The 27,772-nt window shown below is 39.0% G+C and overlaps 1 protein-coding gene across 1 annotated transcript; it reads right to left on the bottom strand.

Annotated features, from left to right (window-relative positions):
* fhip1b (FHF complex subunit HOOK interacting protein 1B) lies at window positions 1-27,772 on the bottom strand. The gene is made up of 12 exons (XM_075479107.1): window positions 27,441-27,772; window positions 21,455-21,927; window positions 18,245-18,649; window positions 16,455-16,685; window positions 13,577-13,822; window positions 12,159-12,326; window positions 11,624-11,703; window positions 11,300-11,469; window positions 8,532-9,923; window positions 7,632-7,810; window positions 5,743-5,905; window positions 1-3,870 (listed from the first exon to the last, which is right to left on the bottom strand). The coding sequence occupies exons 2-12, from the start codon at window positions 21,581-21,583 to the stop codon at window positions 3,572-3,574; spliced, it is 3,462 nt and encodes a 1,153-aa protein (XP_075335222.1). The 5' UTR covers window positions 21,584-21,927; window positions 27,441-27,772; the 3' UTR covers window positions 1-3,571.

The following is a 27,772-nucleotide window of genomic DNA, read 5'->3' as shown; positions in this document are numbered from 1 at the left end:
TAATATTGCTAAGCAAAGAATTTATAAATTAATAAAAACATTCCCTTTGTAGTTTTGTGACAGCTTTTCTCGCACTGTGTTTTTGTCTGTTTCTTTTTTTCTAATGACTTGAAAATATAGAAAAATATTTTTGACAACATTCATTGTTACATCATCTGAACAGGATTTTCACTATTCTGTTGGTTATTTCCTACACCTCTGCATTCTGACCCATTGATCTTTATTATTTGTTTTACAGTATTTACACGATAAATCAATCCACATCATCCTTCAACTTCAAAGGGGGAACAATGGAGCATGTTTTGCATAGATCACAGGGGAGAAATGTCAGAGGTGAAAAGTGAAACCTTTTGAAAGAAAGGACATTACAAACACTGAACAACCCTGGATGAGTGTTGCAAATAAACACATGGAAAACCAATGTCAAAACATGGCACAATATAAACATATGTTAAAAAAAATAAACATGACGTTGCAGGTGCAATATTCAATCATCAGATTCCTTCAGAAATGAACCATCTAACCATATGCACAATGAAAAGGGAAGCCTCAGCTGCTGTGGTGTGTTTGTAGGGGTGTTTGATATACACAGAAATGAAAATGATAAAAAAAAAAAAATTCAGTCAGTTGTAGTGTTTAAGTGGGTGTGATAAACAGGCAACGAAAAACAAACAAACTACGTTACACATAATGTACTGAGGCTTAGCTTCGGGTTTACAACTAATCACCATTTTTGTCAGTTAAAAATCAACATGTGATCAAATAAGACAGCTGCTGAGATGCCCAAGACACCATTAATCAGCCAAGACATTTACGACATAAAAATTCAAACAACTTTTAAAATGTTTTAAGTCCCAATTAGAAACTGTCTGAACAGTGACCACAAAGAACTAATTAGATTAAAATCTGCTTACAATGTGGGAAGAAGTCACTGTTGGGAAAAAAAAAAATCCCTCATAAAATGCGTCTTTAGAAATCTTTTCACATCTGTCTCTTTGTATCTGTATAAATAAAATACAAGGTAGAACTTTAAAACGGCATACAGGTGGAAATGAGCTAAAAATCCCAAAACAAATAAACCAATTCAATACCAACCATTTAAGTTCTTACTGTGCACTTCCCTTTTTAAAACTTGGGCCTTAATAATAAAACTGGCGCTTTAAAATGGAGTTATAAAAAAAATACATTCTCCCAAAGACATGCAGCATGGACAGGCCTTCTTACAGTGATCCTATGATGTACCATTTACCTGCAATTGCTAGAAAAGACATTTACATGTTTCAGGAGACGGTATTTAGTGTCCATGAATATATCACAGACAAACAAGAACGCTCATGTCAACAATGAGTCTGATTCAAGTGATACTATTGAGAAGCTCAACATTTATCATCATGCTCATAATCTGATCTATCAGCAAAACGACCATTTATGAAAAGTCCATATTGAGTGTAAAAGTGTTCGAACCTGTTGAGCACTGAGAATGAGGCCCTCTGACCACAAAGACCTATAGAGGACTGGGACAGACGGTGGAGGTTAAAATACAGGAGCAATTTCTGGACTAATTTAATCAGACGAGAGCAAACACTCACTGAAACCTGGTCTTGTTGCCACCTCTTTTTCCACCTACAACGGGACAACAGTGGCTCACTAAAACCTATAGCATGAAGCTAATTCAAGCTCAGCACTACTGATAAAACTGAATATTATCCAACTGTTATTCTATTATAAACCTTATCTTAAATGGCATGCAGAGGCCTTTAATTGTCACTATTTAAAAAAAAAAAAAAAAAAAAAAAAAAAAAAATGGAGTCGTTACGAAATGCGTCAATAAAAAATAAAAACAATTCTGTAAAAAACTGACATGAAGACGTACCACATGTATAAATGGAACAACAGTGGCTATGGCTTTGACAGGCTGAAGATTTTACCGGATGTCAGGCAGTCTCACTGCTAATAAGAATCATGGGAGAATGGATAGTATGTGCAAATAAAAGAAAAGAAAAGAAAAATAAAGTTATTTGTTAAAAGCTTTGTCACAGGTAGATGGTTTTATAATGTTCTTTAGAAGTTCTCAAATTCCTGACAAATCAACAGAAAATATTAGAAATGTTTTAAAGAAATTACAACAGTAAAATTAAGAACGAACATTTCCTTTTCGTTGAAACAAATTGAAAAAGATGTCAAACTTTAACGGTGAACATTTTCTCTTGGCAAAAAGCTTTTAACACTGACAGGTTACAGCTTTATTCAACTTCAGAAGATAAAAATAAAAAAACAATAAAATCAAATGCTGATCACAACTGACATATCCTCCACATCCTTGTGTGCAAATTTATACTTGGTACCCAACAATGAAATAAAATGGGCGTTAGTGTTAAGAAAATAGCAGCATGTTAACCTCTAAAATAAAAAACCTTGTTCAGTTTGGCCAGTCTTACCCAGTGAACCAAAAAAAAAAAATGAAAGAAATAAAAATCAATTGAGATGGCTTTTTACAAGCTTCGTCTTCAGCTCAAAAACTAAATTCTGAAATAAAAAGAAGACAGTGAATGAGATTCTTTTATAACAAAGTCAAATTATTGGAAATAATTTCAATGCTTATTATTACCAATTTTTGGAGACTCTCCAGTCTTTGATAAAGACCAAAAGACGCACACACTAAAAAGGTAAGAATTATACAGTGCTGCCTTTTCAGTCCCGGCCTGTTTTATGGCCACAGGACGACTGACTTATGGCCTTCAGAATTGGCATAACCTTTAGGAAAGGAGTCATTCATTTACAGCAAACTCACGTACACAATGACACACGTGCCGACTCCCACATGCTGCTGATATGTCAAGGAAATGGTGCAAATTCAAAAAACAAACATTTAAAATGTTAAAACGGCATCAACTACCCAATATTTCTCAGTAAATCTGTGGTGATAACTCCCACACCTGTTTTCCAGTTTTTCCTTCATTCGCAGATTAAATTAACCGTTTCAATTTCAGCTTTCTGATGATGAGACACTCGGATGAAAGCTGTGATTAGCTTGTTGTACAGAGATAGCCAAGGTAATTGGAACACTTTGGATATCGTTGACTCTCCCATACTTTCAAGGTTTCCTGCTAAACGACATTTGGAGTTTGTCCTAATTTTGTTGTCACACCTTAAAGCATCCCCACCAACGAGGACAAAGAGAATCATCTAGAACCAATATGTGCACCAACTTGTTTCATGTGTGACTTTTACCGTCAAATTATACCATGACATAGTATGTGTATATACAAGCTCCCAAATCTCAAATGTTTACTGAGATTTTCTGTGTATAGAATGTAAATATAATACATGATATGCTCAATATCTTAAGTTTACAGATAAGGAAAAGTCTTCTAGTTCTATAAGTAATTTTGGTACAAAAAATGCAATCGTTTTCCTCCAATTATAATTTTCTGCATAATTGCAGACGATCAATTTCAGTGACAGAAAAGTCTCAGTGCCGTTTGTCTACTGGTGGAATCCAAAAAATGTACAGTTTGAACCAAAAGCGACGGAGGCTTAGAAATACGCTTGAAGAGTCTGTGTTTACCGTCTACTCTTCTGCCTCCTGGCTCTGAGGGAAAGGCAGAGTGACAGCGTGCTCTTGAGCGAGGGCAGCCAGCTCCTTGAGGAACTCGCAGAAGATAACGGCACAGTAGACGGCATTCTTCACCCGCAGTGCCTCCGCTTGCTTCTCGATGCCGGGCGTGCCGCTGCGGAACAGAGCACTGTGCAGTGACTGACCGCCATCCCGTACGTGTGCGAGTGCCAGCTGAGCGGCGTGTCGAGCGCGGGTCGGGCTGTTAGTGTGACGAAGGATCAGGTCTCCCAGAGATGGCTTACGACTCTTCACTGGAAGTTCAAAATATCAAAAGATACGCAACTGGAAATTAATCTAAAGAAAATAACAACTTAGTCTTTTTTTCCAGAACCTGAAACTTGATAAAAAAAAAAAAAAGGTGCTCAGTGAGTTCAGTTTTGAGAGATGAATTTCATCATCTATTATTTAAAATGAGGGATGTCCCGATCCGATCATGTGATCGGAAATCAGGGCCGATCGCGTTTCATCCCGATCAGATACATAGTCTATCTATATATGCATATTTATTTTCATTATTTATTTATTTATTTATTTTTTTAAAATCAGAACTATAATATTTCAAAACAAATGGGAAAAAATAACAGCTTAGTATTTAGTGTTATGTGGTGGTACCGTTAGACTGTCTCAACCAACCATAATATACGTAGACGCCTCAGACTGACGCCGCCTATTGGAGCTGACGTATCAGCGCGGCCGCCATCTTGGATGGGTCTCCAATGCCTCAGCATTGCATTTCGACTGAGGAAGGTGTATATCCCCAACTACAATAATCAAAACTCCCTGATTTTTTTTATATCTATGGTCTCAACGACACACAGAAACACTGCATGCGGCATGACGTCACTTTGCTGCCGTAAAGCGAAGCAGAACACGCCAGCAGCTTGAAGCTGGGGGCACGAATGTCTGCAGTGTGGAGGTATTTTAAAGTGGATGACAAAAACGTTGCGATTGCAAACTGTGAGATATGCAAACTTGGGATTTGAAGAGGTGGCGAGGACATGGCTAACATCCTTGATGAGAACAGGAACAGGCTCAAACCCGACAAGTTAGAGATGTTGGTCTTCATTAAGACAAAAAATATACATTTTCTCCTGTGAAGCCAGAGGAGGGGAGTAAGAACTAGGAGTGCAGTCCCTAAAAGCACATTACTGGCCTTACTTTAGAACACTGTGGCACTTTTATTTGCTTATTTGTTTACATGCCTGCCAGGTATTTCAAGGTGAGCTGCTGCTCCTTATGTTAGACATTATTGCACTAAACTACAATGTGAAGAATTTGTTTATTACTTGATTACTTTTTTTGTTCAAGCTACCTCACAGAAGTGCTCTGTTTATAACTGTTAAATGATAAAAATAGCCTAAGGGAATAAAATAAAATTTAAAAAAAAGGGACATCCTGGATCTGTTTTTTCGCCGTTCTTCATTTTTAGACGTATCGGAATTCGTATCGGCTGATACTCAAAATTAAATGACTCAGACTCGGGGTGGGAGGGGGGGGGGGCAAAAAAACCTGATCGGGACATCCCTATTTAAAATAGAATAAATCATAAAGAATTTTGTTGAAGTTCCCATGAGACGGCTACAGGATGGTTACTTGCTCCCAGATATCTAATTGTCTCCCATAAACAAAGATGCTAAGAATGATGTTCACTAAGACATACTGATCTCCTGACTGGTGAATTCAACTGGCCGGAATAGGCACCGCCCAATTCTGTGCCCATTTCACCCAGTATAAGTACACACCCTGTGTGGGATGGGTTAACATCTACCATTTCAGGAGAAATGATAAAAATACCAATTCCAATACCTACAAAATGACCCTTTGATCATTGTTAGATCAGCTGCTTGTGTATAAATGACAAAGTGCAATGCATAAAACTAATTATTGAAATTTTTAAATAATCTTGCCAAAGTGTCTTTGCCAAATATTTATTTAATAGCCCTACAAAGAATTTTAGAACAAGATGTTAAACCAAACATATAAAAAGCTAAAACATATTTTTAAAAGGTAGAATTGAAATAAAAACAGTATTAAACGATTGCATCATTTAGCCTTGATAACCAAAGAAACAAATGTCAACAGAAAAGTTACGTTATAACACGGCTCTCATCTTTGATACCCACCTAGTGAATCTGAGCGCCGCAGCGGAGGAACTGCGGCAGGCGAGTCCGTCCAGTCCACTTTGCCTCGAGCCACCAGGTATTGCTGGGCTTTCTTTAGCATTGCAGGGAAGTCCTCGTGAGAGGCTGCAAACGCCTCGATGCGGTTCTTCACAGAACCTAAAACCTAAATAAGAATCAGGGAAAGAGGTATTTGGATTTTGATTAATCTTCAAAGTAAAAAAGAAATAAATGATCATTTAAAAAAAAGTTGCTATGATAGTTGCTATAACAACAACACATCATCATCACATCTCCACTTAAACTGCACATTTGTAAGTACACGGGCACCAAACACAGGTTGTAGGGCTGCACGATAATGGCCAAAATGATTATCACGATTATTTTGAGCAATATTGATATCACGATTAATTATCACGATTATTTCTTGATTTTAATGAAATGCGACTTCATTCGTTATTTCACGGTGTCTTTGGGAGGTGGTTGGGTGTGGTGATGCGCTAAAGAGGCTCGCTTCGATAGATGCCTGAGTTGATGTTGTGGGATGATTAGTTTTTGCAACGCATTTCTTGGTCCTCATACATTCATCGTATTGAACTTTATGGTGTGTTTTCAAGTGGCTAAAGAGGTTCGTTGTGTTGCTTTGTGGCGCCAACACAACCGTACGGCACTCTTTGCACATCACCTTTTTTTGTGTTGTGTCACTCGCCTTGAACCCAAAATGCTTCCACACAATGGATGACGATCCGGTTCTCGGGACAAGCTCCTCGGCCTCGCCCTCTGCCACTTTAGACATTTTTTGTTTTCTCTGTTAAGATTGTTTATAGCTTATAAGACCGACTGCTACCTGTTGTGGTATGTTCGCCACGTTACTTTGTCCTCTGTAACTAGTGTCTACATCTAGAAACTAAACTGTGCGGTACAGGGAGCAACTCTGATTGGCTCGTGGAGGCATGTGATCAGACAGTGGTTTACAGAGCACGAGAGTGGCTTTTAAAAAAAAACACCAGAGAGGGTTAAAGCGGAGGATCTTTGAAAACACCTTTAATATGGAGCGTTCTATGGACGGAATGACGCATTTTAAATATCGCACGCGAATTTGACCGCGGGAAGCCAATATCGTTATCGTGATTAAAATTCGATATATTGTGCAGCCCTAATAGGGTGCTTGTCCTCATATTTCCCACGTATAGCTGTATGTAATACAGAAAAGGTCTGTGTATGACATAATCTATCAGACAGATGTACAGTGATTATAAAATCGCCTGTGTGTGCTCTGAAAAGTATGTTTCAGTTCTATCCAAAGCACATTATTGATACCATTACCAGCAACATTTCGTTTCCGGTCAATCCGCTCCAAAGAAGGGAAGGTTTTTCTGTCTTTGCTCTTATCATGTCTAAATGTCATACAGTGGATAGACACAGCGAGAGAACAGTTATTTTCTTTCCTCATTACCAGGGTGGCCATTTCTGCTCATATGATTGGAGACCTGAGCACGACGAGACCAGTGTCTTTCTGAAAAGCTCTGGGATTTCAAACTTCTTGTGCTTAGAGCAGCCGCATAAAATAGGCAAAGTTTTTAAAAAAAAGACCATAGATCCAGAGCTTTTTGTCAAGGCAGCCGCATATGCTCTCTCCTAATTGTGAACAATTAAAAACAAGTGGCTGGCACTCAGAAAATGCACAATGAGGGCATGGGCCCCCACCTTCTTGTGAATGCGTTTATTGTTTTAGCACTTAGTCAAACATAAGTCCAAGAATGGGAACCTAAAATCTGTTTCAACCACATATATAGAAACTCTTGCAGAACAGTAGTGGACTGCAGTGCAAGGAAAAGCTCCGAGGGCCTTAATGAGCCATTTTATATCAGGTTTTGTAGGATACTATGTACCTGGATGAGTGACTTGACGCTGGGCTGGAAGACCATGTTGGTGTTCAGCAGGAAGGAGCGAAGGAGGGGCTGAGGATAGCAGGCCAGCTGGGCTATGATGCCAGTGAGCAGGATGTTGACGTACAGCGAGTTTTGGAGCATGTTCTCCAGTTTGGCAAACAGAACTACCATGAATGGACCTGCACATAGAAGAACTGATGGATTACCAAAAAGAAACATGAACTGTGTAACTTTAAAAACAAGCTTAAGTCCGTTCAGCTGAATAATTAAGTTTACATGTCGGCTGTCTCACAGAGGACGAAACACTGTGCCTTGTAAGCTTGGAAATAAATGGATTTAAAAAAATGCCTTTATTTTAGTAGTTGTTGCCACAGTGTAAAATCCTCAATCAGTAAATTAAGGACTTTACAAAGAAAATGTTAAACAACAGGAGAAATACTCTCAGGTTCTGTGTCAGGTCTTTGCTTTCCTTTTTTTTCCTGTTTTTAAAGGACACTACTTTCATATAACTTTTTCATTTCTCTTCCAACCTTCCTGTTTTGTTTTTTTTTAACGGTCACAATGCTGAAATATGCCACGGCCATTTAAATATTGAAAATGCAGCCAATGTCTAAAGACAAACTCAAAGCATCTTCAGGAAGCCTGTAGAATTATTACTTAAAACCACTTTAAAGATTAGTCTGGCTGATTGGAAGCACAATATAAAGCATTTTCACAAGAGAAGAAAAAAACAAAAAAAAAAAACTCTTGTCATTACAGCCAAACAGTTCTAAAATATTCTAGGATTACCACTTCGGAAAATTCACTAAATAACAAATGAAAACACTACCCAAGTATAACCCTTAAAAACAGTGCTTATCATCAAATATAAAGTACACTTCACAAAGATGACACTCTCACCTGTGTATGGCTGGGAGACAGGCTGGTTAAGAAGCCTTGCAGGACTACAGATGCCCATGAAAGACCCATCCCCCTTGACTTCACCCGTCACTTTCACTTCCTGAGCTGTGGAGACGTGGTCTTCTTCCTGCTGCTCAGTGGACAGAGAGTCTACGGTCGTTTCCTCCTGCTGGCAGGCGGCTCGGCTGCGCTCCTTCACCCGGTCCTCCAGCTCCCTCAGCTCCTGAGTGAAGGCCTCAATGCTGATGCCCTGACCATTGGTGTCTCCAGGCAGCTGCGGGTCCCCTGGTGCCTGCTCCAGAAGCTCTTCAATGAGACTCTCCACAGATTGCTGCATTTGGTTCGTTTCAGGAAGATCTGAGGCTGTGCTGTGTGGCTTTGAGGTGTCACTGGTCAGCGGTTTGGTATCGTGTGCTGGCTTGGTAACGGAGCTCTGAGAGGGAATCTGGTTCGAGCAAAGAGATCTCGCATCACCGATGTCACTGCTACTGAAAACAGATTGCGGGAGAGTGGCACAGCTTTGGGAGGGGCAGGAGACAAGAGATCCATTTTGATTTGCATTCTCATCCAAATACTGCTGCTCTCCCAAGTCTCTCTTAACTTTTTTAACCTCTAGTCCTCTGTCTCGACTGTCTGAGCACCCGTCCCCCTGCCCGACTGTGCCATTATACATGGCCTGGTAGCTCACAGTGATGGCAGAGGTGGGAACGTGTGGACCTGGGGATGAGGTGGAGTGGGAAGTTGATAAAGAGGTGGCTGACAAAGAGGAGGGGATGAGAGGAGGCACAGGTTTGGGGAGGAGCTCCTCTCTTTGCAGGCTGCGTTTCTTGGAGCGCGGCGTGAGGCTGATGCAGTTATTTTTGCCGATCGTAACATCCCACTCTCCGCTGTCCCGCTCAGAACTGCTCCATTCAGACCGTGCTGCCGTCACGATGGCCGCCCTCTGCGTTCCTTGAGGGGTGTTACTGCTACCTCCCTGCTGGAAAGAGAAGTGCTCAGGGAACATAGCCATGGAGACATTTGACGTAGGGGGAGGTGGTGGTGCAGGGGATGTGTTTGGGGAGGGGTTTTCTCCATCATAGGGCGCCGACCAATCACGGCACGCCCAGGAACAAAGCTCAATGCCCCAACGGGCATCCTTGAGGTACTCCAGGTAACCTGTATCCCAGTCGAGACAATCTGAGTGGGTCTGCTGCTGGTGCATTGGGCTGTCAGGGGTCAGAGGGTGGGAGCTGGATGGACCTGAATGAAGCTGCTCCATGCTGGTGGGGGTAGAGGCCCCACCTCCGCCTGATCCACCTCCACTGCTCTGTTGACGGATGAAGAAAGACAAGCGGGACGGAGTGCTGGGTCGGGGCGGAGCTGGAGACTCTGTGCTAGGACTGTTCAGTACTTTTAGATGACCATATAAAGACACAAATGGTAAAACCACCAGTTAGTTAACAATAGACAAACTCTAATATGAACAGTAAAGGACACAGAACACAATTAACTTTAACCCTAATCCCTGATAGGGGACATTTTTGTCCACTTGGGGTGTACTTTCTCTTCTAATTTCACACTGTAGATAGTGATACTCATCATATTTGGTCCAGTTGTGCATTTTTGACTATTTTTTCGAATTTCAAACACACATCATATACAATGCAATTTGTCATTGTGTAGAAAAAAAACTCCTTAATTTCTGAAAAGGGACATTTTTGTCCAAAAAAAAAAAAAGGGGGGACAAAAATGGCCCTTTTCAGAAATTAAGGAGTTTTTTTTTTTTTATAAATCAGGCTTAACAAAAAAATTTAAAATCCCTAAAAATCAATGTTGTTGCAGATCATTGACATATCCCAGACCATAATTATCCCAGCTCAACAATTCCACTTTGCATTCTGAACATTGAAAACATAGCAGTCTTTGTGTTGTTTTTTTTTTTTTTTTTTACAGAAATTGGCGTTTACATCATATAAACCAGTATTTAAAGGGTTAATTTTTTGAAAATAATTGAAAACTTGGTAGTTATGATCAGAACTGAGGTGGAATAAAAGATCTACAGAAAAAAAAAGCGGAAAAAAATATTAACATATGATGTTTTTAGGTCATTTTAAAAGGGGACAAAAACGTCCCTTTTCAGAAATTAAGTTGTGTTTTAAATCAGGTATGGGGGTTAAAGGCCTTGTATGGTAAAAATGTGTTTGTATAGTGTCTTATTGTTTTGATACCAATGTAAAACACAAGCTATAAAACTGGAATTTTTTTTTTAGGCTATTCTGCTTGTTCTCCATCAACTTCTTTGCAAACCAACAGGAATTGTTTCAACTGTGTAACCAACAGGGAAATGACTAAAGAATTCACAATCCCTGCCCCTCAGTGACAATAAATGAGACAATAGAAAATTCTCATCGGCGGTTCACTTAAGCAAGACTAAAATGAGAGGATAATGTTCTGTCAGGTCTTTGTTCAACATTTTATATCCAAACAAAAATAATAAGGCCTCTTACTTTGGTCAAAAGTAGCTCATACAAGCATTTTTTTCTCTACATTAGCCCCTAAACTTACACAAAACCCAGAGGACTTATACTAAGTATTATTGACAACATCTTTTTCCTCAAAGATTTCTTTAAACTGTTCAGGCAATTATTATTATTCTTTTTCAAATAAATTTGCATCCATATAGCCAATACAGATGAAACAATGCAAAATGTATTACTGTTCATGTTCAATTCTTTTCTTACAACCACAATATGAGGTTCCCCTTTTCTATAGCCATCTGTGCTCACCTTTTCCCCAGAACGGATTGTCATCATCCCGCTCAGCAGAGGCCGCCATGCTCAGCCGGCAACACTCCGGGATCAGCGACAGGAACTTGTCTGCCGACTTTCCGTACAGGTCAGTCTCCCTGATAGCACGACGCTGACTCAGCATTACATGAGTACAGGGCAGCAGATACCTGGCAACCAAATCACAAGCAAGCTCATTTATATACACACATGGAATCATGGAAATCTTAGCCTGTAAGTTTTGTTGAAGTCAATATAACTTCAGACATTTCCATATTTTTTTGCACACTTAATGAGCCAATTACAAATGTGAAAAAAGCATACCTGAGAATGAGCTGCAGCATGACATCTTCACAGTTCAGGGACAGGAGAGTCCTGAACAAACTCAGTGACACCATGCACAGCTGCAGCACACAAAGAGAAGGACGTTAGTCATGCCGATTTGCACAAAATATCACCAAGGCCCTCATTTTTCCAACAAGCCACATATAATCTAAATCTATACATTTAATGTGTTCTGCTTTTTCAGGTGTCTTCCAGTAAAGGAATGAACTTTTCCAGCGAACCAAAACCCTGTAATTAGTTATACACCTGTGTTTAATTATTTTGAGATACCACAGTTAAAACAAAAACACAGCAGTCAATAATTTCCACAAAAATTTTTTAAAAGATATCGTCACTTTTTTACTGAGAATTTATTACTGGCTGTACGCAAGTTTCCAAGTTGTTTTCCAATAACCCAAAGACTTCTGTATTCTGCTTCGAGCTTTTGCTCTTAGCCCACTCACTTCCCACACAGCTGAGTTAACGGGGCCCTCAAGGCGCTTTCACAAACCCAAACATATACATATAAGCAGACCCTTGAGTTGCTGCTGATGCGTGTGAGCAGGGTGTCCAGGATGGTGTCATTGTCATGGCGATGCAGCAGGATGAAGCGTAGGAAGGTTTTGAGGAGGGAGGTTTCCGTTACACAGCGCAAGAAAAGATCTAGGTAGGCAGTGCTGGCGATCATCTCGTCCACCGACGACTACAAATATACACACACATGCAAACAAAGAAATAAGTAGAAAATCTGCCAAAATAAACAACCTGAAAAACCTTAGTTAAAAATCAAGATAAAGAGCAACATTGGGAAATCATTTTGATTATGAGAAATCTATAAATGAACAAAGCAAATTAAATCCTCAATGTTCCATGTCTTAGCTTGAACACAAGAAAGAATGGCATCGCATAACCAAAGGTGAGCTCGAACTAACTGGCCGGATTCTGGACCACTTCTTCACAGTTTAAAGGTAGGGTAGGAGATCCTGGATTTTGAGTCCAGCGAAGCTGCATTTTGAAAATACACAGGTCAAAAGTCCCAACCCTTTTCTTCAGATTCCCTCCGAAGCCACGCCTCTAGAGTACATGAACGCGCAATGCTTGTTCACGAGCACGAAGGTGCACGAGCGCTGTTCTGACAGCAAGCATCGATCGTTGCCGTATTTAGTATTTAGTTTATGCTAACTATACGTTTAACAATGCTAGGTGCTAGCCAAGCTGGCTCTAGTTTAGCTTCCTGCCAAGCTTCTGGACGCGTAATTTGTTCACGGAGCAGGGTACGCGCACAGGGGGAAGGAGGGGGAGGGAGGAGCAGATTGCAGTTTGATAGACGCATCAGAATCCAATCATTGTGAACGGTCCGTTCAGTATGATTGGATACCGTTTTTCCTGGATTGTTCGTTCTAGAGGCCACTAAAACTTTTCATTTTTGTGTCAAAACTTTTAATTAATTGGTTGCAATGGGGGTGTGAAGAGTATTTCAAGCAATATGTAAAAAAACGTTCCAGAAAAAGATCCCCTACCCCACCTTTAAGTGTGACAATCCCACATACTGTTAACGTTATGCTCCTTTGTCAACAATTTAGTTTAGTTTATTCCAAGCAAAAATAATATACAGAACAAGCGGCTAAGTACATTACAATTTTTGTACAATACACAAACTGAACTTATTCGTAGTATTTTAGAAGTACATTTATACAACTTAGATTCAAATAAGCTTGGAAAGGAGTGGGACGAATACAAGCTTATAGATTCCCACCCCCATTCAGTTCTTAATAAATAATAAGGCCGCCGGTTCTCCATCAAATGTGTGTACATAGTACAGTTGCAATAAAGTAAAAAAAAAAAAAAAAAAAAAAAAATTTGTGGTCATTCTATTACAGAACCCTGAGCCATTTCCAACAAAAGACGGTTTCAGGTTAAAACTTGTCCGTCTGCGACTCATCCTGTTCCTACCTTGTGCAGGGCGGGACCCATGACTGGTACGAGGAAGCCATTGTGAAGGTAGTCCAACAGCTGAGAGCGGACCATAGGATGCGCGACCTGAACCACAGCGTTGCAGAACTCGAGGGAGTTCATGAAGAGCACAAGTGAAGACACGCCCATCCAGTCCTCACGCCGCAGGGCATGCCAGTCGTCCCCTCGAACTTCGATCTTCCTGGGCAGAGAGGAGTAGAGGGCGCTGAGGCCCGTTGCCAACACCTGAGGAGAGACACAGAGGCTTCAGAGACCGAACATTTCTAACAGGTCAGCAGCTGATTCACATGTGACAGCTCTCGTGGACAACCGCATAAATCGAAGAATTTTTAATTATTTTCAACAGATACAAAAATGTTTGATATATTTGATATTTGAGTTTTTTCATCAATAATTTTAGATAGAAAATATATTCATTCATCCAACCAAGGATGAATATCATATCTTGGAAGAATATCATCCAAGATATATATATATTCCCTTACATATTCACACACACACACACACAGATAATATACACATTTAAAGTTATTTTTTTTCTTTTGTTTGGTCTTTTTATACATAAAATTCAGCAATTTTTATGTTGCCATACCAACGAAAATCCTGACCCTTTCACCCTAATTGTTAAATAATACAATGTCGGACAATCCAACAATTCCAAAATACATGTAATACAATACAATATACCTTCCTTCAAACAGCTCCCTTATCTATTGCTATCTTAAGAAGAGGTTTGTACAAGCAAAATGACTTTTCAACCAGTGAAAATGTCAAATGGAGAAACAATGATCCGTTAAACCAAAAGAAGAAATATGAAGGATTCAAAGTTGATCAGAAATTGAGAGACAGGATTAAAGAGATGTGAAAGATATACACTGCTTACACACAGAGACTACAATCTACAGCAGAATCCAAAAAACGTCAGGCAAAACTGACAAATGTATGAGAATGCACAGAAAATAGCCCAGCCAGGCAGAGAAGAGTATTTGGTCTGCGATGCCACCTCCACTGCACTTCTTTCAGCGGTAAATAGGTCAGACTGAAGCGACTGGAAGGAAGATGAGCAGAAAATAGCTGAGCCATAAGCCAACACCAGAGTGTACAGAGAAGGTAAAAGGCCGCTTCATTAAACTGACACTGACACACACACACACACACACAAAGCATGCAATGCCGTTTCCTTTATTAGTGCAGTATGAAACCTAAAATATTTCTTAGTAACTATAATTCAAAACAACTGACTAGACTTTCAAAAGTATGAACACACATGCAGGAAGTCATTATCCACATGAAATAGTGATACTTACCATCTCAATTTATTTTTAAATTAAGCTCTTTATTTACATCTAGTGGCAGCTGTGGGGAACTACAACAACGCAAGCTGCTGGCTTGCGCGTCTCTTTTCACAAAGTTACTTTTCCTTTCGTCCGAAGTCGTGACAGTCTCTCATTTAAAACATCATTGCAACCTGATAAAAGAGCCTTTTACCCTTTATCTACGGTGCTACTTTTAGGTCTCCTGCCACATGAAAACATGTTGCTTGGTTTCAGTTGAATTTTTTTTCATGAGCCAGTTTAACAGTTTGAGCATTACTGCTGCAGCCAACTCTCCTGTTGAGGTTCTGTACTAACATAGGTAGGTTTCTGAAATGAGGAAGATACATCAAAACCCCTGGCACAGACAAGCATGTATTGTAAATGCACCCACAGGTTGATACCAAATAGGATACTTCTTTTCTTAACTTTTACAGCATGTCTGGCGATGACCATTTAAAGGAGACTCCTTGAACCCACTTTATTCTTTCTTAAACATGTCAACGTTTTCTTGGGTGACGTGGTTCTTTTTTTGAGATGTTCTTAAGAAGCCTTGAGTTGTGACAGATCTGACAGGATGTACATAAGGATGAATAGCATGTCAGAGTGCGCAATTTCCTTCCCCTGTTGTTATCACACAGCAACACTAATGAAGAATTAGACAGAATGCACGTACACATCCCCTCTTTCTTAAGAGAAGGCTCCACTTTCACAATAAATATACAGTGAGGTGTGAAAGTTTGGGCAGCCTTGTTAATTTTGATGTTTTGTAAAGAAGAATGGTCTAAAATACCTTCAGCCACAATCGGGACTCTCATTAGAAGCTATAGGAAGCGTTTAGAGGCTGTTATTTCTGCAAAAGGAGGATCTACTAAATATTGAGTTAAGGTTTTTTTTTTTGGTGCCCCAATTTATGCACCTGGCTAATTTTGTTTAGACAATTATTGCACACTTTCTGGAATTCATATAAACTTCATTTCACTTCTCAAATATCACTGTTTTTGTCCCCTATATGATATATTTAACGAAATGTTTTTATCCAAACAATCAATGCTTTATAAAAGGTAAATCAGGAAAATTAAAAAGGCTGCCCAAACTTTCGCACCCCACTTTATATCACATTGATTTAAGACCCAAAACTGGCTATAAGATGGAGTAGGGGAACTATTCATCTTAAAAGGAAGCTCAGTAGTATTTACCCTTAAGATGGAAACATGAAAAAAAAAAAAATGATGTGAAACAGTGAAACTCAAATGACTACATTTTCAGTTTACCATCCGTGTGGCTTTTTCTTTAGGACTGGTTAAAATCATGACTTTTTGATGATGAAGTTAGAAATTCAGCCTTAGTTTTCTCAGTAGTTTTGAACAGAATCAGGTTTTGATTGGTTATGATTGAAATTACACCCCCCCCCCCCCCCAAAAAAAAAAACCCCACAACAAATAAATCATAACATAACAACTGGCTTGAAAGTAAAACGTTTTTGTTTTGCTTAATATATTCATTAATTCAAGTCTATCATCTTCCTTAGCTGCACCACTCACTGGGCAGAAGTAAGAGTTCTCCGCGATGTATCGTGCCACAGCCTCATGGCTGGCTGATGCTGCCATTACAAGCAGCAGCGCGTCCCTGGCCTGCTGTCCGATGGCGCCGTCCCGGTGGATGAATGGCACGAGGAGGGAGAAGATCAGCAGGTTGGTAGAGCCCTGTTGGGCTGGTGCAGCCCGGAACAACATCTCCAAAACCACAGGCTGCCGAGCCATGGACACACACACCTGATGGGAATTTAAAGGGTCTCAATAAAAGATAAAATACAACTATAGACCAACATACTGTAGACACAGGGAAAATCATCCATCATTTATACAAGGTACTATTTCAACTTGAAAATCTAAAAATAATAGGGCTGGGCGAGTTAACTCAGTCATTATAGCGTTAACGAGTTAATTATTTAACACCGATAATTATTTTATAGCGCATTAACGCAGGTTTTATTATTTATTTTATTATTGTAAAAGTCTGTTGCTCAGAGGCTTTTATTTTGTAAAGGTCTGTTGCCGTCTGCTGCGGAAGCGGAAAAGAAAGTAATTGGCGGATCCACCAAACCTGGAGAAGGTTTTACTCGGCCATTTTCATTTTAAAGTTCTTCCAGACGGCGCGGAGTCGACAGAACCAAAGTCATCTGTAAACTCTGCCAAGTTGAATTGTCTTCTCACCGTAGTAGTTCCAGTCTAAAATATCACTTAAAGGCAAAACACACAACTGATAGCAGCAAGTCATTCAAGGAAACAGACAGTGGAGCGAGGCTTCTACATAAAAATGCTAATGTTAAAAGTGTGTTTGCACAACAAATGTTATGGCACTTTCATTCATATGGCAGCACATTTAAAATAAAGCTATATGCTAAAGGCGTACAAATGCGATTAATCAGGGAAATCATGTGATTAATTAGATTAGAGATTTTAATCGTTGCCCAGCCCTAAAAAAAAAATAATGGTAAACTGTCAAAGACTAAACTCCAAATGACAAAAAACATTACATCAAATTCAAACAACAAATTAAAAATAAATAAGGATCCAAAGTGGCCCACATTTCAGAGGTCAAGAGATCATTTTTCTACAAAGACCATAATGTTTTTTTTATTTGATTGTGATTGTAGAGGTAAAAAGCATGAGATATAGGAAGTTGAAATGAGTGACCCCGAACATTTTCTAAGTGGAAATGCTACTATTCGGTCTGTCTGAACCACTCAGCCACTAAATGTGCTGGCATTTCACAAGCACTTACCCAATGCTTTCAACAGCTATACTGCTAATGATATTCACATTTTATCCCCGACTAAATCAGATTTCTGTGGATAACACTGTTGGCACTTTGAGGGAAAGCCATTCACTGAGCAAACGCAACATTATGAGCTTCATCATAAAAAGAATGAAAGCTTCACGTCAAAATTCACTTTGAGTCAGTCGATTTCTTTGTTTGGGAGTTTCTTTGTTTGGGAGTTTCTTTGTTTATTGTTAAACCTTCTCATTTGCTTGTTGCGGGGAATTCTCATACAATGATATCAATACAAGGTTTCTAGGACAGGAAATGGAACTGTTAATATCTCCTTGTGGAAGAAACTGCCTGAAGACAACATGCAAGCAGCAAAATCACGGTGTGCCGTAAATTAAAACGGATATAATTTACTTTGGCAGATTTCAGTAGAGAGCAGCAGCTCACCCTTCACTCCATCATTAATACTCTGCGCTTTCATTCAAGATTATTTATTCCTTTTCAACCATCGAAAAAAATCAAATTAAAAATGTGCAGAGAGCTGTTGGATTTTGTGTACCTGGTTAAGCAGCAGCACTAGGCTGTTCTCCAGGGCCGGGGGACAGCCAAGTTCTGGGCTGGCGCATGCTCCCAGTAGCCTCATAAGGGGATGGAGGATGGCTGTGTGCTGCAGCAAAGGCTGCTGGGATTGGCCAATGAGCATCTCAAACAGCTTGAGCAGAGCCCCCTGGCTGTCTTGGTCCAGGCCACGATGGAGGTGCCACTGAACCAGCCGCTCCAGAATGTTCTCCGTCACCACCAGCTCCAGAATAGGGCCCATGGGTGCCACGCCAGGGTCCCCCTCTGGGCATTCTGCAGGGCGCTCTTCAGCCAGTAGGCATAACATTTGGTCAGTGTTGTTTCTCACTGCCGTCAGGTCATCACTGGACGATGAAGTCTCATGCTGCTCCAACACCCAAGAGACCTGAGTGAAGAAGCACAAGGGAGGGGAGGATTTAGTGCGATGCTCCTTATGAGACACAAAAAGAGCACAGATGTGACCGAGATTTATCATCCCCCAACACAGGTCTCTGATTTTAATATAGTTCTGAGCAAGTTTTGAATTCAATGCACAACAGTGGTGTTATCAGTCAGACAGAGGGTTTATTTTTTTGTTTACCTGTCATAATATCTGACCACAATCCATTATCCAAAATAAAATAAAACTTTGTTCAACTATAATTTAAACCCGCAGACACAATTTGTTACTTTTACTGTTTAGCAAAACATTTTCAAATGACAGTTAAACAATAAATATAAGCTTCAAGTGCAGACTCTTCTTTAATTTCACAGACTTCCAATCCAGACCACAGAAAGGCTTTTGTAGATGTAGAAACTATCTTTTCAAGGACCAAATGTAAGTGATGTAAAGATGTGGGCTTCTTTCTTTTTTTTTCTTCAAACAGTCAATCAGTTTACACATTTCTAAAAGCTGAGAAAGAGATTATAAATATAATGGGCACTTCAACACAATTATTCTTAATGATACATATTAATACAGAAAAAAAAGCTGTATGAAAAGAATAAAATCTATCATAAGAGAAAAAGTTTGACATCTTTTAAGAAGTCCGCAAGTCAGCATCACTATATCAATGATGAGTTTGCAGTTGTGGCAGCAGCTTGTAAAGAAAATAGATGTTTTGGTGACTAAAAATGAGAAGTCAATGTGTGAGCTGGCTTACACCCAATAACAACAACACCGCAGGAAGCAATTTGGTTAACGTCTTAGAATACAAAAACGTTTTTGTTGCACAAACATGTTCTCTTTCACAAAACCATTAGTTTTATTTTCACTCTTTACATTTAATTATTCTACCTGCATGAAATTGGATCATTTATAATAAATCATAAAATAAATTATCTAATAAATACATTTTCAAATCAACTTTATGTGGCACCAGGAGTCTATCCCAGCTATGATTGTCGTTAGGCAGGGTTGCTAGTCTATCACAGGGCCACACAGATACAAACAATCATGCAAAATCAGCATCACTCCTAGGGTCAATTTAGAATCAACAATTAACATGTTTTAGAGTGGTGGGAGGAAGCCAGAGTACCTTAAGAGAACAAATGTACACATGGGGAGAACATGCAAATTTCCCTCGTGAGGCAACGGTGCTAATTACCGTGCCAGCCTGCAGCCCTATGCAGCCAGTCTGAATGGGTTTAGCTGAGCTGTCAGCAGCCTGAGATATTATATTTGCTGTAAAAACAGTCCCGGTTAACATCTAAGATGAAGGAAATGAGAGAATATCGTTTTCATTTAAGTCTTCTTAGTCATAAATTATGTGCCAAGCACGGTGCTGATGTTATTATGACTCAGGATATTCACAGTCAGTTATGGATGGTCAGTTCGGTTGATAAACAGAAGCAGTAGCTATTTAGTTTGAAATACACAGAGCATACACACACAACACTTCTGGAAGTGAAAGTGTAAAAAGGTGTTTCAACATGGTGCCAATAAAATAATACTTGATCAAAATAAAGCCACACTTTAGACCACTTCTTCCTCTGCCATGATCTTTTACAAGTCATGGGAAATTATTTTCAGCTAGTTATTAGTGCATTAATATCACCACAAGACGCCAGTATACATTGAGCTGTTTGCCAACCCCCACAAAAAAAAAAAAAAAAAAAAAAACAAGAGCACATCACCACTCCCAGGCTTTGGTACTAATCAGGCACTATGAGCCTGATTAGTACCGCTATTTTTGCCTCCCTTCATATCAATGCGTCCAGCCACCTAGCGATAGCCGCACCTGTTACGGTGTTTACTGCTCGGTCTGCTCTTAGGTCTGCACAGTTTACACAGCTCGTAGTGATACAAAGGGAGAGAGAAATAGCGCCAACCGATGTGAGGTCTGACTTTTTCTAGAGGGACGATTTTGTGATGCAAATGTATTACTCTTTTGAACGCATATTGTTTTGAGAAGCAAGACGCTTAATTTTTAACAGCCCAGCCAACTAGCCGGACTACCTTCGTCAACGCCAAAACTCGGCTGGAACTCGGCTCACAGGACGCAGCAGGGGGTAAGAAGATGTTTATAAATGATATTGCTAATATGGGATGTCATACAGCTTCATGTCAAAAGAGGCGAACTATCCCTTTAACAATATGTGCAGTAACTCATCTTCAAAAATGACACCAAGCAATAATCTTTTCTTTATTTTCATAAATGTTGTTGCTTATATCAAATTAGTTTTGGGTGTCACAGCCGCAGCTTTGACTGCTGACCCTCCATGCCAAGCAGCTGAGCCTTCACCTTACACAGCAACTCTGCCTCACTTCAAACCTCCAACAGTGCGCTTTACTGTCACTCACTTTATCTATAGGTCTAAGAGACTTCATTTGACATAATATTTCACATAAATATAGAAATGAGTGCCATCTTGGAATGTATAACTATAGAATTACAACAAAACAGGTCTGTAATACAAATAGGTTAGTTATAGATAGGTAAGTTACTCAAAACTCATTTCAATTATATAACAACAATATGTATTGAAGTCAAACACAAGTGATCATTCCATGTTTCATACACACATTCTAATTTCAAACAAGTAATTTCTTAACTGTTCAAGAAATGTCCACCTGTGTGGCTATCCTGCACACTTAACATTCTCCAGCAAAGCTTACTTTCAGGTTGTTAAAAAAGAAGAAAGAAAAAAAAAAAAAAAAAAGGGTACACTGAGCATCAAACCTCAGTGAGCAGGTTTGTCTCCACCTCACCTGTCTCCAGTGGTTCTCAAACACCATGAGGCAGGTCTCTGGGTCAGCAGTGCACGGACTGGAGGGGGCGGCACTCCGGCTAGACCGACTCCCTGGACCCCGCGGGTTCAGCCTGCTCAGCCAACTCATACTGAACCCGGTGGGAGGCAGGTGACAGGGCTCACAAAGTCAAAGACCAAAGGAGAAAGTAAGTCTGAGTAGAGAGGTTAACAGACAAAGAGGGAAATTAAGAAGGAAAAAGTAGAAGACGTGGAATGGAAGAGGACAGGATTGGGAGAACGGGGGAGGGAAAGTGTAGAAGGAAAAGAAGGTTGGATGGAGAGGGTGTCAAAGCCAGTCAGAATAAGTTGGGGAGAAGCGCCCGGCTGATTGAGAAACTGTGTGACCCCGTCCTCCCTATGGACCCTGTCATCCAGTCTGAAGCCAACACCACTCCATAGCCAGCGTGGACTCAGTGTGACAGGCACTCTGCTCTGTGAAGACAAACAAACAGGACATAAACATTAAACCTGAAAACAAAATTAGAAATGATTTGTGCCGAATAGCTCTAATGTTTCTCCGCTCAACAAATATAAATAAGGCTCCACAGTACCAGGGAAACCCTTTAGTCCTGTGGAAAACTACACATAGTCCACTTTCCTTTAACAATGTAAGCTAATGCCTTTTATAAATGTAAATAAAGAGCTGTTTAAGAGCTGCTTTAAATGGCTAAGTTTATTAGAAATTTTTAAATCCTTTATAATTGCTCGCTTTTCAAAAATAATCATCAGTTAAATGTATTCTTACATTGACAGTCAATTATTGAATCAAAATAGTGTTCCTGACACTGGCTGCTTCTGTGCATTTAAAAAAATAAAACATAAAATTCTAATGAGTGCATCTTACTAGCTTCGATACATCTCAATTGCCAAAAAATTTTTTTATAAGTTTTGCTAATATGGTTATTAAACCATTTTCTTTAAGGTTACTGTTACTTCAATTCTGCAGCTTTAAAACATGCACACAAATGACAAATATCTAGGCCATATACAATATTAAAAAATGTTTTGTTTTTTTTTGGTGTTCCAGCTTTTCTATGACGCACATAGTGCCAGCTCCGTCACAAAAGAACACAGCAAATACCATTAAAATGTCACATGGAAAAAAGAAAAAAAAAAAAAGAAAAAACACAAATAAAAGAAAAAAGATCCATAAAAATAAATAAATAAAAAAAAAAAAAAAATCAAGTCTTCTAAAATGAACACAATTCTTGTTCATAAAATTACTTTTTTTGTATTATCAATCTGTAAATAATAATCTAAATTATTACAATTGCAAAAATATACAATAATTTAGATATTATGTAGAGTTTTTATGCATTAAGCCCTCTGGATTGCTTTCATTTTGTTTACAGAAATTGTTTTGTTGTCATGGCAGGGTCTTTCCAAGTCTTTCTGAATAATTAACCTTTAATTATCAGTGTCTTAAAGTGTTCTATCCCTCTCCTCGTTGATCTAATAGAAACACCACAATATGAATGTCCATGCAGCCAAGTAATCAGGTTACTTTTGACTTGTGCTGTAACTCGATTTTTTTTTTTTTTTTTATAATTTCTTCAACTGGGAAAAAAATGAATAAAAACAAATGAGCTGCTGCTCCAAAGTATCAAAGCCTATTCAGTTTAACATTCAATGCATTTTCACAACATGCACAGTTATGTTCTTCCTTAACATTTTAGCTCCAAAATAGCAGGATTAGAATATTTAGTTAATTAGTGTGACGAGTAAGAAATAATTGTAGATTTTCTTAAAAAACTATTTGAATATAAACCAATGTAAATGACAACTGCATAAGGGAACGGGCAATTTTTCAGAGCCATATTTTAAGCCAAAAGACATTTTTGATGAAAAGGGTGGCATAGCATGCTCCTTTAATATGTTAGGTACAACCTAGTTTCTCTAAAATGCATAAGGCTCAAAGTTAATGTAAATTAAACTGTTTATTGAGCTTGAAATCTACAGTATGATCTCACTTCCAAGTGCTTGAATAGAAGATCATTCATCGGATTGTCTCCAGTGAGTCCAGCGGGGTTGGGTAAGTTAAGAGATGTGAGATAAGTAAATAGTTAAGTATGTTGACCAACATTGCAAGATTTACATTTAGGTCAGATGCAATAAACGGGGCTCAACTTTCTTCAATCAATTAATCCCCAATGTCTTTATTCTCAATCTGAAACTGTACATAATGAAAACGACAGGCTAACGCTGTACACTTCAACCTTAATTGACATGATTGCTGCTCACAGAAAATTCTTCATCTGTAACTTTGAAAGAAGCTCCACTTGTAAAGAGTTCATAAAGAAATATAAAGCTAAATTAAAATAGAATCACTGAAAATGCAGTTTTCTTAAGAGTCACAGTTAATGCAATTACTGCAGGTCAGCCAGCTGTGAGCTTCAATACATACGGAAATTCAGAGTCTGTTTGACTTTCAGGTCACACACACAGCATCATAAAAACCCATAAAGGGATTTCAAAGTTCAACTACAGATTCCATAAAAGGGGGCTGACTGTGTAAAGACGTGGTAATCAGTCACACCACACCTCAGTCTTGACTGTTACAATCTAAGGCAACAGTCTAAAGGTCAAACACTGAAGACGGACTGAACGTAGGAGAAAGCTCATTTCCAAAGTTCCAGTGATTCTCTATGACAGGTAAAATGACATCTGTCACACCAGCTTTAACTTGAGTATCAGAGCTCATCATTAACATTACTTAAATCTCCACTTGCATCTCACTCTGCTTTTAGATCTTGAATATTAAATATGTCAAAATGTTTGTGGAGACGCCTTTACTTCCTTTATGTAACCGCTAACTTCTTTATGAAACAGCTACTTCCCAATGAGAACCACCTTCTCAAACCACCTTCAGTGCTCGTTTCCATTTCGTAAAAAAGGCATTAAAGGCGTAAAACAATGGACAATGTTGCCCCTCAAGAAGAAGTTAAAGGATAACTGCGGTATTTTCAACATTAAGCCTCTTTTATGAGTCGTCTGCAATGTTTTAGAACCCCCCTCACCGCTTTTTTGAATTTTACTGCTGTCTCCGGTATTTGCCTAATTTTGATTCTTCTCAACCTGCTTCAGAATGGCAAGTCATGTGCATGTCCAAAAAAGGTCCGTAAAAGCACCATTAACGTCCGTTTTCAAAATCATCAACTCACCGTAGTGGTTACTGGTGTGCACTGGTAATCCGTATCAAATTTCGTGGCGAAAAGTTGCTTCTGTCGTGTTTTATTTGGCAGCTCGTTCATGCTCGCACTATTTTCTTAGCGGTGGCGGAGTAATATCAACGAACATCCAGTACAAAATGTCAAATAAAACACGACAGAAGCAACTTTTCGCAACGAAATTTGATACGGATTACCAGTGCACACCAGTAACCACTCCGGTGAGTTGATGATTTTGAAAACGGACGTTTATGGTGCTTTTACATGACTTGCCATTCTGAAGCAGGTTGAGATTAATCAAAATTAGGCAAATACCAGAGACAGCAGTAAAATTAAAAAAAGCGGTGAGGGGGGTTCTAAAACATTGCAGACGACTCATAAAAGAGGCTTAATGTGGAAAATACCGCAGTTCCCCTTTAATTGGTCAGAAGAGGTTGGCTCCTTTATTTAATTCACAGCTGGTGTGCTTAAAAGCAGACTGCAAAAAACGTTGGAAAGAAAATGTTGTTCCACTAATTTAAGAATAATCTGAACTAGTCTGGAAAGATAGTTTAATAACATATAAGAAAGCTCTTTGCAAAGCTAGAGCTGCTTACTATTAATCATTTATAGAGAATAAGAACAATCCCAGGTTTCTTTTCACTGTAACCAGGCTGACTAAGAGTCCGGGCTTTTTTGAGCCATTTATTCCTTTAACCCTCAGTAGTGATGGCTTCTTCACCAATAAAATTGTCTCTTTCAGGGAGAAAATTCATGGAATCCTTCCTAATATTGTGATTGATTATCGAGTATAGCACCTTTAAAAGTATCCAAAGAACCTGATTTGTATTTAGACTGTTTCTGTCCAGTTGAGCTCTCCAAGCTAACAACAATCATTTCTTCTAAACCCTTAACTTGGTTCCAGAAATAAACCTCTACTTAAAAAAAACCTACTCTTGATCCAGGACTGTTAGCTAATTATAAAGATATATCCAATCTCTTCCGTCCAATCCCTTCTATTTTTAAAATTCTTGGGGGAAAAAAAAAAAAAAAAAAAAAAAAGAGGTTCTGTTAGGATTCAGAGTGCATCATAGCACAGAAACAGCACTTTTGTTTCATCACCCTGCTCTCTTTTACTCTCCACGTACATGACATTTATTGTGACATCAGCCTATATTTCTCTTTCTCAGCAAGTATCCCTGGCTTGGTGTGATGATGCTTGGTGTCCTCTCAACCCCCAAGTGGTGGAGCCAGATGGCCGCCCCTTTTTGAGTTTGCTTCTGCCAGAGGTTTCTTCCTTTTAAAAAGGAGTTTTTCCCTTCCACCATCGCCTCGTGCATGCTCAGAACGGGACATTGGATCGAAGACTTTCCATGAAATCTGTTGATTTACTTTAGGGCAACTTTTTTGTTTTGTATGAATTGGACTCATTTTAAATTGAATTGGAATTGATTGTATTATGACTGTATCGCAATGAATTGGATTGTAATTGGCTTGAATTTACCTGCATCTTTGAAATGCCTTGAGGTGACATTTGCTGTGATTTGGCTCTATAATCAATAAAACTCAATTGAACTACTAGAGCAAATGGGAACTGGTGAGGCAGTTGAACACTGCAACAAATACCTTTTTAGGATTATTAAGAGCAAAAGCTTAATCAGTTTGTCTTAACGCAAAGCATTTACATCAGGACTAAAAAAAAAAAAAAAAAAGCTGAAAAGCTGGTTGAAAAGCTCTACAGCTAATTAATGCAATTTGACGTTGGTCCCTTTTGATCAATATGTAATAATTTGGTCTGAAAAGCACTGAAAAACAATAACCATATTTTCCTACATTTAACTGCTGATTTTACTTTAGTCCGAAAGCAGCCCATTACCGACACAAATATGGGTCAAAAATGAACATCTAACATCTTTGAGTCTGTCATTTTTGAATGGGATTTCACCAACAATTAACTAACCAACAGATTATAAAATTTGTTGCAAATTCACTATGCAAAAAAACAGAATTCAATGAATAACATATTTTACCTTAAAGACAAAGCTGATGAAAGGCTGTGTCGATTTAAAACGTAATCAGAGGTAGACAGAGTTAGGTTCGTGAAAAGGGAAACTAGAAGTCTGTTTGAGCATTTGTTGCACTCCATACATGAGCTTTCAAATCTTAAAAATATTTCAGTGGACATTCAAAAAGCATTAATATCTAAGGCAAATCACTTCTCACTACACAAATCACTGTGTAAATTCTTGTCTGCCACAATATAATACAGCAAAGCACAAAGTCTACCTTTGATGAAGGGGATTTATCCACTTTCTTCTGTATGAAGATTGCAGATATTTGAGTAAGTAAATACTTTGGCCAAAAAGTTTAGAGATAACAGCTAGAGGGATGTCTGTATTTTTGGATCAACAATGAAACTGGACGCTAAAGTTTCCAGCTTGCATGCCCATTGCGGTCTTAGGGTCACGTGTCAGATAGTTTGCACACCTGAGTGCCTCCGTCCAACCGTGCGATCTCACCATATAATAGTGCATCTTACTAGTAGCTACATTTCGCCTACGTTATCCCTGGTCTTTCAGTCATCGTTGAGCATAACATCTCACTATGGCAAGGCGAGGCGGCTTGCTGGGATTCGTCGGAAAACAACAATCAATGCATTTCAATGACGAAATGATGTAGATAGCTAGTTGGTACAGCAAAAATAATTAGCTAGTTTAGAAATGTCAGCCAGGAATACAGTTAGCTTATTTAGCTTGTAAACTGTGCATTTTAATATGATACAATGCCGATGTTACATACCTTAAATATTTACAGGAATCTCAACAGTTGTTGGGTAGGTGCAGGTTTCCTCAAATAGCTCCTGCTAGCTAGCAGGTAGCTAATAAGTTAGCGACAGTATATTGCTAACGACTAGCTACTGATTAACTCCACAATGTCAGAGCAGCAAACGGTTGGGAGGCACAAATATAACGTAGAGACAATTGGTGAGCCACACCACACCGACCCAGACCAGCTAACACATTAACCACTCCTTCGTCGGGGCATATATTCATCCTGTTAGCGACAGATAAACATCCTATTTGATAATTTCTCGGACCCTCTTCCCTGTTCCGCAGCCATCTTACTTTAAC

This window comes from Odontesthes bonariensis, chromosome 12 (assembly GCF_027942865.1).
Source record: "Odontesthes bonariensis isolate fOdoBon6 chromosome 12, fOdoBon6.hap1, whole genome shotgun sequence".
Lineage (NCBI taxonomy): Eukaryota > Metazoa > Chordata > Actinopteri > Atheriniformes > Atherinopsidae > Odontesthes > Odontesthes bonariensis.
The sequence above is the reverse complement of the archived record's forward strand: the minus strand, read 5'-3'. Positions and strand labels throughout refer to the sequence as shown.